Source organism: Trichechus manatus, unplaced genomic scaffold (genome assembly GCF_000243295.1).
Source record: "Trichechus manatus latirostris isolate Lorelei unplaced genomic scaffold, TriManLat1.0 scaffold00235, whole genome shotgun sequence".
NCBI classification, from domain to species: domain Eukaryota; kingdom Metazoa; phylum Chordata; class Mammalia; order Sirenia; family Trichechidae; genus Trichechus; species Trichechus manatus.
The window spans coordinates 1,201,114-1,216,027 of NW_004444171.1; the positions used below are offsets into that span (position 1 = coordinate 1,201,114).

The 14,914-nt window shown below is 38.7% G+C and overlaps 1 protein-coding gene across 19 annotated transcripts in view; it reads left to right on the forward strand.

Moving 5' to 3' along the window:
• The window catches only part of IKZF1 (IKAROS family zinc finger 1), a 110,643-nt gene that overhangs the window by 88,167 nt on the left and 7,562 nt on the right, over positions 1-14,914 (forward strand). For 12 of the 19 annotated variants that reach the window (XM_004389146.3, XM_023743085.1, XM_004389145.2 and 9 more), the window contains one exon: positions 4,287-4,421. The exons of 3 other annotated variants lie outside the window; for them this stretch is intronic. In XM_004389146.3, the coding sequence (XP_004389203.1) occupies positions 4,287-4,421 (135 nt within the window). The remainder of the gene's footprint in view (positions 1-4,286; positions 4,422-14,914) is intronic. 4 more of the 19 variants (XM_023743088.1, XM_023743092.1, XM_004389149.2 and 1 more) reach the window with 1 other exon arrangement.

The following is a 14,914-nucleotide window of genomic DNA, read 5'->3' on the forward strand; positions in this document are numbered from 1 at the left end:
ACCTTCAGGCTGTGTTTTTCTCCATCAGTTCAGACTGAGGGCACAGTACCCGTAACTACTTGGCACATGAGGTTGAACCTTGTTGAAGGAGCTGTGTTTAACGTACGTTTTGACCCTGACAGTCATCAGTATTGAGGTTGTCAAATGATTAACAAAAGATTGCTTTTTCCCTCTGAGCACCGATGCTTGGTTGTATGTTGCAAAACGAGATAGCACTTGACTCTAGTCTTAGATAATGTAAAGTGAAAGATGTACAGAAAGTGCTGAAGGAGGCTGGATTTACTCAGAGGGATGGCAGTGTGATTAAAAAAAAAGTTCCTTTCTAACTTTTTAAAGGATAAGAAATTTATAAATAGCTCAACTGAAGCTAACTTCTTTCAAAACACAATGCATTGCCAAACCATAGACAGGCCCGTAAAATAAACAATAACACCCGAGAAGAACATGCTCCTTAGTACAATCAATTATATGAGATCAAAAGGGCAACATTTGCCCAAAATCAACGATGAGAAGGCAGAAAGGGGCAAAAAATCAGGATGAAAGGAAACAGGGAACCTAGGATAGAAATGTGGAGAGTACCGACACATTGTGGGGAATGAAACCAATGTCATGGAACACTTTACGTACGAACTACTGAATGGGAAACTAATTTGCTCTGTAATCTTTCACCTAGTGCACAATAGAAAAAAGAAAAAGAAAAAAAACAATTCATTTAGCAGTGCTGCTGGAAGAATCGTCATTGGACCTGAGGTAGAAGTTAAATTAACAGTTGAGAATTTATTAAGCCTCATCCAGCTTTCTGACCTGAATAGATTGTTCCTAAAGGAAAATTCGCCAGAGCACACTTAGATTAGTAAAGGCAGATGAGAACAAGGAGAAAAGAATGGTCAGAACGGACTCCTGAATGTTGGCTACCATGAGTCTTAGCATCGAGAGGCAGTGTGTTATGTAGCCAGAGCTCTGCAGTCCAGTGGTGGTGCTTCCACTGTCAGCCGTGAGTTGACAATTGATTTCTCTGGGCCTTAGTCTTCTCATCTGTGAAATGATGAGATTCATTATCATTTCACTTCCTTCGAAGTCTAAGTCACTGTTTCTAGAATGGAAAGGTTTCAGAGGTGAGTGAAGAGGAGAAATTGACTGTAAAAGAAAATAGGGTGGCACAGTGGTTAAGAGCTACAGCTGCTAACTAAAAGGTTGGCAGTTTGAGTCTACCAGCCGCTCCTTGGATACTCTGTGGGGCAGTTCTGCTCTGTCCCGTAGGGTCACTATGAGTCAAAGTCGACTTGACAGCAATGGGTTTGGTTCTATGTATATATACATATATATACACACATATGTATACATATATGTACAGTAGTTCAAACCGTTATCAATTTGTGGCCAGATTCCAGGGTAGAAGACGAAAGAATGAGAGATTGCTTGTGTTCCTTTAAAATAAAATATAAACACCCAGATACTGTATTTTTCTAAAAAAAAAAAAAAAAGTGCTTCTGATGACATATTTTACACTATTAATGTTTAAATAAGCCACTCATCTACTCAACAAATATTTATTGAGAACATATTATCTATAGCACCAAGCTCTATTGAATACAATAATCTGAATTGCCCTTAAAAATTATATACACGGAGTTGAGATGGCAAAATGAACAAAAGAATTGGACAGGGTACATTGATTTTTCTCTACCATTTTGGTTACTAAAGAAACAAACTGCAGTGAAACGTCTGCCTCAATGCTTCTTCCACGGGAGAAGCAGCACTATTTAAAGGATACCTGGATTCGAGTCTCACTCTGAATCTTCTCTTGAATGTGACCTTAGGCTCCCCATTTAAAGGTAAATGATAATTTCTACCTGGCTAACCTCATGGAAATGCTGTAGGAGAAACATGAGATAGGGTTGGATGTGAGCATATCGTCAACATTTAGGTCACTGGAATATTGACATTTTAAACTCAGTTCTCCTCAAGTGGCTATTTCCATCAACTTATATACCACTCAGGTTTATTAACTATTACCCTGTGGTTAGGATGAATTTAATCCTAAAATGTCTGTTTATTCCCTTTGGGGATCAAATTATTTGTAATACCAAAATAATGTCTCTACATTCTCATACGGGGGGAAATTAGAAGGCTTCTCCTAGAGAATGACCATCCATACAGTAAGGGGCAGTCATCTGTCCCCTGGGTGGCAGTAGATGGAGTCAGAGCGAGGGAGGGCGCATTTGGTTGTGATTGGTATTGCATCAGATGTGCAAAATGACTGTAAACACCATTGAGACAGAGACCATCTTCTCTTTTATCCTTGCCAACACCTAGCCTCCGGTAGGGGAGCAGGAAGTGCTGACATAAGTAACTTGGAGTGTTGAGGAATCCATAAAAGAACTTTAATGCTAAGTCCTCTCAGACTGCATTTGGAGTTTATAAGACAGACGTCGGGGTGGGGAGTTCCTGGTCACGTTGGCTCTGTTTTGCCGAGGCTGGTGGAGCCTGTGCTTTCTTATGCATCTCTGATCCCTGTCCTTCCCACGGTCATCTCCGAGACCAGTCTCTTATTATTGCCCACAGGGACGGCAGAGTAGTCCCTCCCTCTCCAGTCCACCTTAGGGTGTATCATTTTTTATTGTTTTTTTTTTTTTTTTTTTTTTGGGTTAAGCCAAAACAAAGCCTGTCTTATAGCATGTAGGAGAAGACTGATTTTTCTGAAAATAATTTTCTTTACTAAAAGGCTTGCTGGTCACTAGTTATAATTTCCTAATAACTTTACAGAAAAAAATAAAAGTTTATCCTGGGCCTTAGGTGCCCATGTTGTTTCAAGCCCTAGAAGGCATCTAAGGACAGAGTAGCTAGTGATTTGAGAGCTTTGGACTCATTTGTCCTTTACTGTCATCAACTCTGCAGGTCATGACTCCTACATTTATGATTTCTAAAAATGGCATATACCAGCAATAATAACCGATTTGAAATATATGTTTTAAAATGGCATTTGTAATAGCAATGAAGAATAAAATACTTAGAAATAATCTTAGCAAGCAACGTGTAGGACATAGTGAAGAAAGCTACCAAACATACTGAGACAAGGGAGAAAACTTGGAAAAATAAAGGGAGAGCAAGATTATGCTTGTTGCTCGGAGGACAGGACACTGCATGCTTCCGTCATCACCAAACCAATTCCTGGTTTTAACATAAGCTCGTTTGATAAATTTTATTGGAATTAGTAGCCATATTTTGGAAACTGTATCTGGAGAAATAAATTGACAATTTTTTAAAAAGAAGAGTAATGCCTGATACTGTATTAACATGTGGCTGTAATATATGGAACTCTTTGAAGAATAGACAGACAAATCAATTATAGAAGTGGATAAACCTAGAAAAGACTCTGTTACAAACCAGTATGTACTATCTGAGAAAGGAGGCAGCAAAGGGCTGTGGAATTTAAATGGACTGTTCCAAAACAGTTTTGGAAGAGTTGATTAGCTCTTTGAAAAATAATCAATTTACATTTTCAACTCCTTATAAAACTCCTTATCTATTAGAGTAAATTGCAGGGAGAGTCAAGAAGTATATTTCAACAATCTATAAAAACTAGAAAAAATTAAAGATGAGGCTATGTAGGATACAAAATTATATCTTCGTTTAGAAAAAAAATAAAGATTGGCTAGAAATAGCACAAAAATCCGTCATTTCCTCCATAATTTCTAGATTTTCTACAATATGCAGGAAGTATTTGGTTATCAGGGGTTTACTGTATGTCTGGGGATAAGGAGCCCTCGGCCTTAGTCCTACGTCTGCCATGATGTGGTGTAAGATCTTAAACAGCCACAATTCTCTTGGCATCTCAGTTTGCTGTGCAAATTGATGGGATTGGATCTTTAGGTCATTTCTAGATCTGACAGTTCTTTGATTCTCAGAGGGTTGTTGTCAGGATTGACGGAGTTAGTGGATTTGGTAGTATTGAAAAAAAAAACAAAAAGGACTCTTAAATGGAGCACAGTTATTTAATTGCAGTCCGAATTCTGGTGGTGGTAGTGCTTGTTCTTGTGATTTTAGGGGATAAGGTTCAACTAGCAAGTATCAGAGTAAGAAGCATTAGCAGTTGGCCAGTCATTTGTACGGCTATGATCTGCTCTGTCTGGCTGCCCGAGTTGCTGTGAAGATTAGACATAATTTCAGTGAAGGACCTGCCTCTGGTAGGTGCTTAACAAATGTCAGATTTAACACTGGATGCGGCTGAATCTTTTAAACTTAAGCATTTCTAAACTGGCCTCTCTAACTGTCTTTGACTTTAGTCATTAAAGAAGAAACTAATCACAGTGAAATGGCAGAAGACCTGTGCAAGATAGGATCAGAGAGATCCCTCGTGCTGGACAGACTAGCAAGTAACGTCGCCAAACGTAAGAGCTCTATGCCTCAGAAATTTGTTGGTAAGAGTTAAACGTTTGCTGTCTCTTAAAAAAAAAAAAAAAAACTAAGCATGTGTTGTAGACTTGAGTGATAATTAATTGAGGGTAGGAAAAAAGAGAAGAAATCTTATTTTTACAAAGTAGAAAGTGGTGAGCTTAACATTTCTTAAATATCTTAGAATTTTTTGCCCAACAAGTCTCTTAAAAATAAGAAATCTCAAACAGAAGCTGAGAGAGTTCATATCCACCAGACTGACCCTACAAAAAGTGCTACTGGAGTTCTGTAGATGGAAGGGAAAAGACACTAGAAAGTAATTCAAGCCTATACATTAAAAAAAGAAAAAAAAGAAAAAAAAATCCCTAATAAAGGGAAATCCATGGACAAGTATAAGGGCTAGTCATAAAGTATTCATGCTTGATAATTCTAAATGTTTTGTCCTTAATGTTTTTTAATAACAAATATATAAAAGGCAAGGATAAATTTGTTATAGGGCACATGAAATGTAAAGATGTCATTAGTGATAACAACAAAAGTGGGGGAGGAATGACATAGATACAGGATCTCTTGTATGTTACTGAAGTTAAGTTGGTAACAACTTACCCTAGAATGTTATAAATACAAGCTCTTCAATGAAATATTCATGGTAACCACTAAAAAAATATATAAAAAACATAACACAAAAGGAAAGGAGAAGGGAAACAAAAAGGCTCACTACAGTAAACCAACAAAACACAAAAGCAAGCAGTACTAAAGGACAACGACAAAGAAGGCTTAAGGCACACAAAAAACAAATAACAAAATTGTAGAAGCCACTTCTTATCAGTAATTACAGTGAATATAAATGGACTAAATGCTCCAATCAAAAGGCAGAAAGTGACAGGATGGATTAAAAAACGTGATCTCCAACTAAATGCTGTTTACAAGAGACACACCTTAAACCCAAGGACACAAATAGGTTGAAAGTGAAAGGATGGGAAAAAATATTCCATGCAAATAATAACCAAAAGAGAGCTGGGATAGCAATCTTAATATCATACAAAGTAGACTATAAGACAAAATCTGTCAGAAGAGATAAAGATGTACCTTATATAGTGATAAAAGGGTCAGTTAATCAAGAAGATTTAACAATGACAGATATATATGCACTTGATATCGGGGCACCTAAATACATAAAACAAATACTGATGGAATTGAAGGGAAAAATAGATAGTACTGTAATAACAGATATAGACTTCAATACACCATTTCAGTATTGAACAGAATATCTAGAAAGAAGATCAACAAGGAAACAGAGGACCTGAATAACACTATAAACTAACTAGACTTAACAGACATATATAGAACACTCCACCCCAAAACAGCATGGTATACATTCTACTCCAGTGTACATGGATCATTCTCCAGGATAGACCACATTTTAGGTCACAAAGCAAGTCTTGATAAATTTAAAAAGATTGAAATAATACAGAGTATTTTCTCTGACCACAACGGAATGAAGCTAGAAATCAGTAACAGAAAAAAACCCTGAAAATACACAAACATAGGGAAATTAAACAACACATTATTAAACTACCAATGAGTCAAGGAAGACATCAAAAGAGAAATCACACATTTCTTAGAGTCAAATGAAAATGAAAACACAACATACCAAATACATATGGGATGCAGCAAAGGCAGTACTCAGAGGGAATCTTACAGCAATAAAGGCCTACATAAAAAAAGAAAGAAGATCTCAAATTAACAGCCTAACTTGACACTTCCAGGAACTAGACAGAGAAGAACAAACTAAGGCTAAACCTACCAGAAGAAGGGAAATAACAAAGATCAGATCATAAATAAATAAAATCGGAAACAGAAAAAGAATGGAGAGAATCAATAAGACAAGAAGTTGGTGCTTTGAAAAGATAAATAAAATTGACAAACTTTTAGCTAGAGTGACAAAGAAAAGAAAAGATGCAAATAACCAAAATAAAAAAATGAAAGGGGATATTACAACTGACCCAATAGGAATAAAGAGAATTAGGACAGAATATTATGAAAAACTATATGGCAACAAACTGGATAACCTATAAGAAATTGAAAAATTCTTAGAAGAACACAACCTACCTAAACTGACTCAAGAGGAGATAGAAAGTCTCAATAGACCCATAACAAGTGAAGAGATAAAAGTCAGTGATCAAAAACCTCCCAACAAAAAAAAAGTCCTGGATTAGATGGCTTCACTGGGAAATTCCACCAAACATTTAAAGAAGAATTGACATAAATACTGTTTAAACTCTTCCAAAAGATAGAGAAGGAAAAAATACTTCCTAATTCATTCTGTGAAGCAAACATAACCCTAATACTAAAACCAGACAAAGATACCACAAGAAAAGAAAACTACAGGCCAGTTATCTCTTATGAATACAGATGCTAAACTCTCAAGAAAATACTAGTGAAGAGAATCTAACAGCATATTAAAAGTCATACACCATGACCAAGTGAGATTTATTCCAGGAATGCGGGGATGATTCAACATTAGAAAATCAATCAACATAATATACCACATCAATAGAACAGAGGAGAAGAACCACATGATCGCCTCTATGGATGCAGAAAAAGCATGTGATAAAATCCAACACCCTTTCTTGATGAAAACCCTAAAGAGGCTTGGAATAGAAAGGAAATTCCTCAGTATGATTCAGGGCATGTATAAAAAGCCAGCAGCCAACATTATACAGCTGCTCCTCATTTATCAACTATCTTGTTATCTGACATTGAGCATTTACGACAATAATAAAAAATTTACTATTCAACTATTTTGTACATTAATGATGTACATCTAGCAGTAGTGAATGGCAAGATGTAACGTGAGAGTAACAGGCTGTAATGGTTAAGGTTATGTGTCAGCTTGGCCAGACCATGATTCTCGGTGGTTTGGCAGTTATGTAATGATATAATTTGGCACTTACTTAATGCTATAACTGTTCTCCATTTTATGATCTGATGTGGTCAACTTCCATTTTTGCATAATGCCCATTTTCACATAAAAACCTGGTCTTTGTAACCTAACCATGTCAATAAGTGAGGAGTGGGTGTACTTAATGGAGAAAGACAAGAGCGTTCCCCTTGAAATTGAGAACAAGACAGAGGTGCCCACTCTTACCAGTTCTATTCAGTACTGTATCAGAAGTTCTAGCCAGAGCCATAAGACAAGAAAAAGAAACAAAAGGTATCCAGATTGGAAAAGAAGAAGTAAAATTATCTCTATTTGTGGCTGATATGATCCTATATGTAGAAAATCCCAAAAAGACCACAAGAAAACTTAACAGAACCAATAGAGGAATTTAGAGTTGTAAGGTACAAGGTCAACAAACAAAAATCAGTTGGATTTCTATACACCAGCAATGAGAAATCTGAAAGGGAAGCTGGGGAAACAATTCAATTTACAATAGCATCTAAATGGATAAGATACCTAAGAGTAAATCTAACCACGGACATGAAGGTCTTATACAATGAAAACTATAAAACACTGCTGAAAGAGATTAAAGAAGACTTAAATACCTGGAAAGATGTTCCATGTTCATGGATTGGAAGACTTAATATTATTAAGATGTCAATACCACCTAAAGCAATCTATAGATTCAGTGAAATCCCAATCAAAATTTCAACAGCCTTCTAGAAAACAGAAAAACCAATCCTCAACTTTATATGGAATGGCAAGAGGTGAGGCCCTGAATAGCTAAAACAGTGCTGAAAGAGAAGAACAAAGTAGGAGGACTCACACTTCCTGATTTTAAAACTATACCGCTACAGTAATCAAAACAGCCTGATAGTGGTATAACAGTGGACACATAGACCAATGGAATAGAATTGAGAGTCCAGAAATAAACCCACACATCTGTGGTCAGCTGATTTTTTACAAGGGCAGTAAGTCCATTCAATGGGGAAAGAAGAGTCTCCTCAATAAATAGTGCTGGGAAAATTGGCTTTCCACATGTAGAAAAATGAAACAGGATCCATGCCTCACAGCATACACAAAAACAAATTCAAAATGTATTAAGGACCTAAATGTGTAAACTAAAACCATAAAACCCTTAGAACTAGCAGAGGCAATGCTGTCAGGCCTAGTGTCTTAGTTATCTAGTGCTGCTATAACAGAAATACCACAAGTGGATGGCTTTAACAAAGACAAATTTATTCTCTCACAGTCTAGGAGGCTAGAAGTCCAAATTCAGAGTGTCAGCTCCAGGGGAAGCCTTTCTCTGTCTGTTGTCTCTGGGGGAAGGTCCTACCATATGACCCAGCAATTCCACTTCTAGGTATATACCCAAAAGACTTGAAAGCAGACACTCAAAAAGAGGCTTGTACACCAGTGTTCACTGTAGCACTATTCACAATAACCAAAAGGTGGAAACAACCTAAATGCCCATCAATAGATGAATGGATAAACAAAATGTGGTACACACATACAATGGAATACCACTCAACCAGTAGAAGTCTTGATACATGCTACAGCATGGATGGAGCTTGAAGACATTATGCTGTGTGAAATAAGCCAATCACAAAAGGACAAATATTGTATTACCTCACTTATATAAAAAGATAAGAAAAGGCAAATATATAGAGACCAAAGTTTATTAGTGGTTACCAGGGGTGGGAGGGAGAGGGAAAAGGGGAGTTAATGGTAATAAAAAAAAAAAAGTATAGAGTTGCACAGCCAATTATTTTTGTTGCTGTAAATAAGTTGCACCCCTGTAAAAGTTGAATTGGAGAAAGTTGTGTGGTAGATATATTTACAACAACGACAAAAAAAAAAAAAAAAAAAAGATGCTGAGACTGCTTATGTACAACCAAACACTTCATGTTATTTAGTTCCTTGGTTTGGAAGTATAGGGTCATGGTTTCATGGGACATTCCAGTTAATTGACCTAATAGCATGTTTAATGCTTCTGTTCTACCTCCTAGCTCCTTACATAGTGCCTGGGGTCTTAAAAGCTTGCAAGTCGCTATCCAAGGCACAACAGTTGGTCTCTATTTGCCTGGAGGAACAGAGGAAGAAGGAGAGACAGGAATAGGAGGAGGATATGGAATTTGTGGCTAACTGCCTCCATGAACAACTGCCTCCTTTGCCATGAGACTAGAAGAACTGGATGGTGCCTGGGTACTATTACTGAACATTTTGATCAAAGATTCCTGATCAAAAGGAGGAGAATGCAGAACAGAATTTCAAATTCTCGTCAACTCTAGACTTTCTGGAGCCATGGAGGGTGTATGAACCCCTGAAACTATTGCCCTGTGATAATCTTTAAACCTTAAACCAAAAATATCCCCTGAAGTCATCTTAGAATGGAGCAATAGTTTAACTTAACTAGTAAAAAAGGTCTGCCTTGAGCATTATGCTCTTTTAAGAACTATATGGGATCAAATTGACAACAGCAACTCAGGTTAGATGGGAACCTTAGGGGGCCGTGAGTTTATGCTAATGAGGGAGGAACAACTCAGAAAAGAAAGGTGAGGATGGCTGCACAACTCAAAGAATGTAATCAGTGTCACCAAATTGTACATGTAGAAACTATTGAATTGGTGTATGTTTTGCTGTGTATATTCTCAACAACAACAAAATAAATAAAATTTAGAAAAAAAAAATAAGAAATTTTCTCCCCCAGTTTTTCCTGGAGGTGGTTGTGCAGTGTCTGGGGCACACCAAGAGATCTGCCTATGGCCACATTGTGCCACCCTGGTGTGGCCAGGTCAGCATGCACAGAATGGGGAGGGTGACCTGGCCTGGCCAGGTGGGCTTGCCCCACAGACAGACACCCTCAATACCTGACTTCACCTCTCTGAGCTTCAGACCCTCATGTGTCACATGAAGCTCATAGCACTTCCCTTGCAGGCTCCCATGAAGATTTAATGCGAGAAACGCACAGCACCTGGCCTAGGAGAAGTGCCCTATGAACACAGCTACTATTGCCATTTTGACTGTTGAGTCTGCCGTGTGTCAGATCCTGTGCCAGGTGCTGTGAGGAGTGAAAACAGAGTGAGGCAGCCCTTTTCTCAAGGAGCTTATTGTCCAGTATAGATGTTCGGCAAGTAAAAAACCAAAACCCATGGCCATTGAGTTGATTCCGACTAATAGCGACCCTATAGGACAGAGTAGAACTGCCACATAGGGTTTCCAAGGAGCACTTGGTGGATTCGAACTGCTAACCTTTTGGTTAGCAACTGTAGCTCTTAACCACTATGCCACCAGGGTTTCCATTTGGCAAGAGACAAAATCCAGGCCAGATGGTGTGAGTTCAAGGAGGACATTGAGTTCGGGGCAAGAGTAGGAAGAGCATTTGGCTGGGAACCTGATCCAAGCCATGCATTTACTCTGTCATCTTAGCCAAATTACTAGACCTCTCTGAGCCTTGGTTCCATTCTTCACATCTCTCACTGAGTTATTGTGGACATGAAGTAAGACCAAAGATGTGAGAACATGTAGAGACTCTGAATCCATCCGTAAGTGAAGGTCAACTATTATCATGAGGGGAGTCATGTCCAGGAAAGAGGATCAGTAAAAGCTTTGTAAAGCTGATCGTGTGCGAGAGGGACCTTGAAAGAGGAATAGGATTTCAACAAGTGGAGCAGTTTAGATGGGCAAGGGTTGGGGAAGATTCAAGAAAGGAGATAAAAATAGAGAAAAACAGCCATGGTGGGATGGGGGATGAGTGGGGGCTGGGAGACATGATCAAGGAACAGAGCACATTCCAAACCAACTCAGGCACCTACCTGCAGTGAAGCTGGGAAAGGTGAAGTCGACCTGGTACACTCTGGTCCCAGGATAAATGGCCCTGGGATATCAAGATGAGAGCTAAATCCTTAATTCAGGAGGCCAACAAAAGCATGGGTATATTTATGATTGGAGCAATATCTTGGAAAATGAAGTCAGTGACAGTGTCAAAAATTGAAAAAGGAAGAGCTATGTGAGGGTTGCAGTGGGCATGGAAAGAGAAGGGTACAGAGAAGAAAGACACGGTGAAAGAGGACTGGATGATATGCCATTTACAGAAACGATGAAACTAGGTTCTGGAAAAGGATAGAGGTCTGTTTTGTTCCATTAATTTTCAAGGACCTCCTGGTGTGGATGTCACAAGGGAGATAGGATGAGTCTAGAACAGTGATTAATGAATTTTGTTCCTCTGAGCCATGGGGTTCCGTGGGAAGGGGAAGGACAAAGGGAAGCCAAGTTCTTGGGAACCCCAGCCTCCCTTTCATAGCTTACAATAGAGTTGCTTTTTTATCGGGTTTTAAATAGAGGTTTGTCATAAGATGGGCTGTTGGGAGGGGCAGGAAAAGGAAAATTGGAAAGCACAGGCTGGAGACACACTGTGGGGAGTGGCCCACATACATGTGAGATTTTAGACCATGAGTATGGAGAAGACCTTCCACTTCCGCAGTAGAGCAGGAAGTGAGGTCACTTGTCGAGAGTAAGACATGGCGGTGGGTGAAATTTCAAGTAGTGCTGAGTCTGAAGCTGAGATGAAATAGCCGGGATTGTTCATGGGCTCCCTCCCTTGCAAGCAGGGTCTTCTGGGAGACCCCTGACAAGTGTGAGCATAGTGAGCAGTTGACAGAATGACCAAGGGTGATGAAGGAAAGGTAAAGCCGCATGTCATGTGCCCTAGGACTATTCACAGTTACCAGCCTTGTGAAACAGGACGACGTGGCTTTCTCCTCTGAGTTAGGAACCTGAAGAGTGCCTAGTGCTTTGGTGAATGAACATTGGCAGCCCCCTTTAGCAGAAAATCTTAGTGCTTTTGTAGATTTCAAACCAAATGATACCATCTACAGACTTCGACTGTAGTCACTTCTGGTGAGACCACAGTTTGGGTGTTATCTTGAGATTTAGATGCTTCCGTGTTTAAAAAAAAAAACTCTGATTAGGCAAAGCTAAAATGAACAGAAGCCCTAGGAGGAGAGGTCACATGCACAAGAAGAATGAGAAGTCCAATACAACAGTATTACATGGATAACAGAAGTGGATTGACTGTGAATGTTTGGAAAGAAAGGCTCACAAATAGCTGTGTATTGTGTTAGGTGTTTCCCCAAGCATTGCACACAGACAGCGTATTTCTAAGATAATGCCTGTTCTTGCCCCAGAATGCCTCCATCTCTCTCACTTCAGTTTGTTGTGGTTTATATCAGCCACTCCTAACTTGTCACAGTTTCATCATCTCTAAAATAAAAAACTAGATGGATCTCTAAGTTCCCTTTCATCCTCTAGGATGCTGAATTTATCCTTAACATAAATTCAGAGAGACTGTGAAGGAATGGAGCCCTGGTGGCGTAGTGGTTAAGAGCTCCGCTGCTAACCAAAAGGTCGGCAGTTCATATCCACCAGCCGCTCCTTGGAAACCCTTTGGGGCAGTTCTACTCTGTCCGATAGGATTGATATGAATAGGAATAGACTCGATGGCAACGGGTTGTGGGGGAGGTGGCAAGGGGAGTTGTCAGAATGCAGCTGTTATCTTACAGGCTGGCCCAGTAGTGTTGGAGTTGAAAGAGCTCCAAGTTCACAGTCAAGAGACCTGGACCCAGCGTCCAACTCTGACTGACTGATTGGCGAGCTTGAGCATGTTATGGAACTCAGTGTCCTTATCTGTGAAATAGTATCAATGCCCTCTGCCCTGCCTCCTTCCCAGGGGCTGTTCCTGGGGATCCAAAGGGATGATGGATGTGACAGTACAAAATACCATAAAAATGACACATAATATTATTTTTTTCATGTTGAATATGGCTCAGAGTGGCAAGTATGTTTTTCTTTATTGATACGTGAGCTATAATTAAAATTTTTAAATTAAGCTTGGGCATGAGTGTAGATAGTATTTATTTTGCCAGCAACATTCCTTACCATGTATGGCCAGCAAAGGTGTCATTCTTTGAGCTGATCAGATACAGATTAACAGGATCAATAAATCCAGCCACAAAGGGGATAATATTAAATAGCAGTGATAATTGTTGTTTTTAGTCTGTTTGGTGATTTTCTCAGAAAATTTTTAAAATACAGAAAAGTACAAGAAGATGCTAACAATTATTAATATTCCTACCAGCCATTATAATTATCTTGGAATACTATCTTCTGTTTTAAGAAAAAAAAGTCATAATATTAAATGCGTAATATAAACTTTAATGCAAAGATGAATGTATTTAAATCACCATAAAAGCCAACATTCAGAAATAACCAACATTAAGATAGGCATTCTAAATATGTTTCTGTGCTCATGTATGTAAGTGGATCCCATTGCCATCAAGTCAATTCCAACCCATAGTGACCCTATAGGACAGAGTAGAACTGCCCCATAGGGTTTCCAAGGAGCCGCTGGTGGATTCAAACTGCTGACCTTTTGGTTAGCAGTCGAGCTCTTAACCACTGTGCCACCAGGGCTCCATGTAATTGGATATGTTGCTGAATAGATGGATTGATGGCTAGATAGAGGTGAAATACTTTTGTAAAGACTGTATCATATTATAGATGCCATTTCAAACAAAAGTATTACATTTATACATGTCTTAAATTTAAGAGATGTAAAAGAAACCAAACGAAATAGGAGGGCTGGTTGAACATCAAATAAACTTTTTTCTTACAGAAAAGAACTTTTTTTAAAGGAGTCCTCTTTGTGTGTGTGTGTATATACATATATATGCATATAAAAAACCCGTTGCCATCGAGTTGATTCTGACTCATAGTGACCCTATAGGACAGAGTAAAACTGCCTTATAGGGTTTCCAACTAGCGACGGGCGGATTCGAACTGCCATAGCTCTTAACGTCTTAACCACTGCACCACTAGGACTTCATGTGTGTGTATGTGTGTATGTATATATGTATATTATATATGTATGTGTGTATATATATATAAACCCTGGTGGTGCAACCAGTTAAGTGCTCGGCTGTTAACCAAAGGTTGGCTGTTTGAACCCACCTAATGGTTCTGTGGGAGAAGGGCCCGGCAATCTGCTTCTATAAAAAATACAGCCAAGAAAACCCTATGGGGCAGTTCTACTCTGTCACGTAGGGTCACTACGAGTTGGAATCGACTCCACAGCACCTAACAATAATATACATACACACACACATAAAATGTAAAACATTAAGAGCTTCAAAACATGTTTTTAATTGTGTTTGTTTCAACTTAGGCAGTATATACTGACTTTGCTTTGAAGAGTAAGGCCGTTATTCCACTTCCCAATGTTTATAGTTATACTATCATTTTTACGTTTGTAATATTCCCCTTCTGTTCTATAATCATATTTTCATAGCAGTTTAGTTATTTCTTTTTAACTCCATATTTAAATGGATTCAAGGCTCACCCCCAGTTCTTTTACCACAACTTCTTTATCTGTGTTTGTCTTGATTCGACTCTTAATTGATTGGACTTCATGTTCAAGCAACTTTTTCAAGAGGGGCTGTATTTTCAGAGTTGTTTTGTGTTTAAGACTGTTTTCCTGTTGCCTCTATATTGGCAGAGCATCTTGGCAGGTGTACGGTC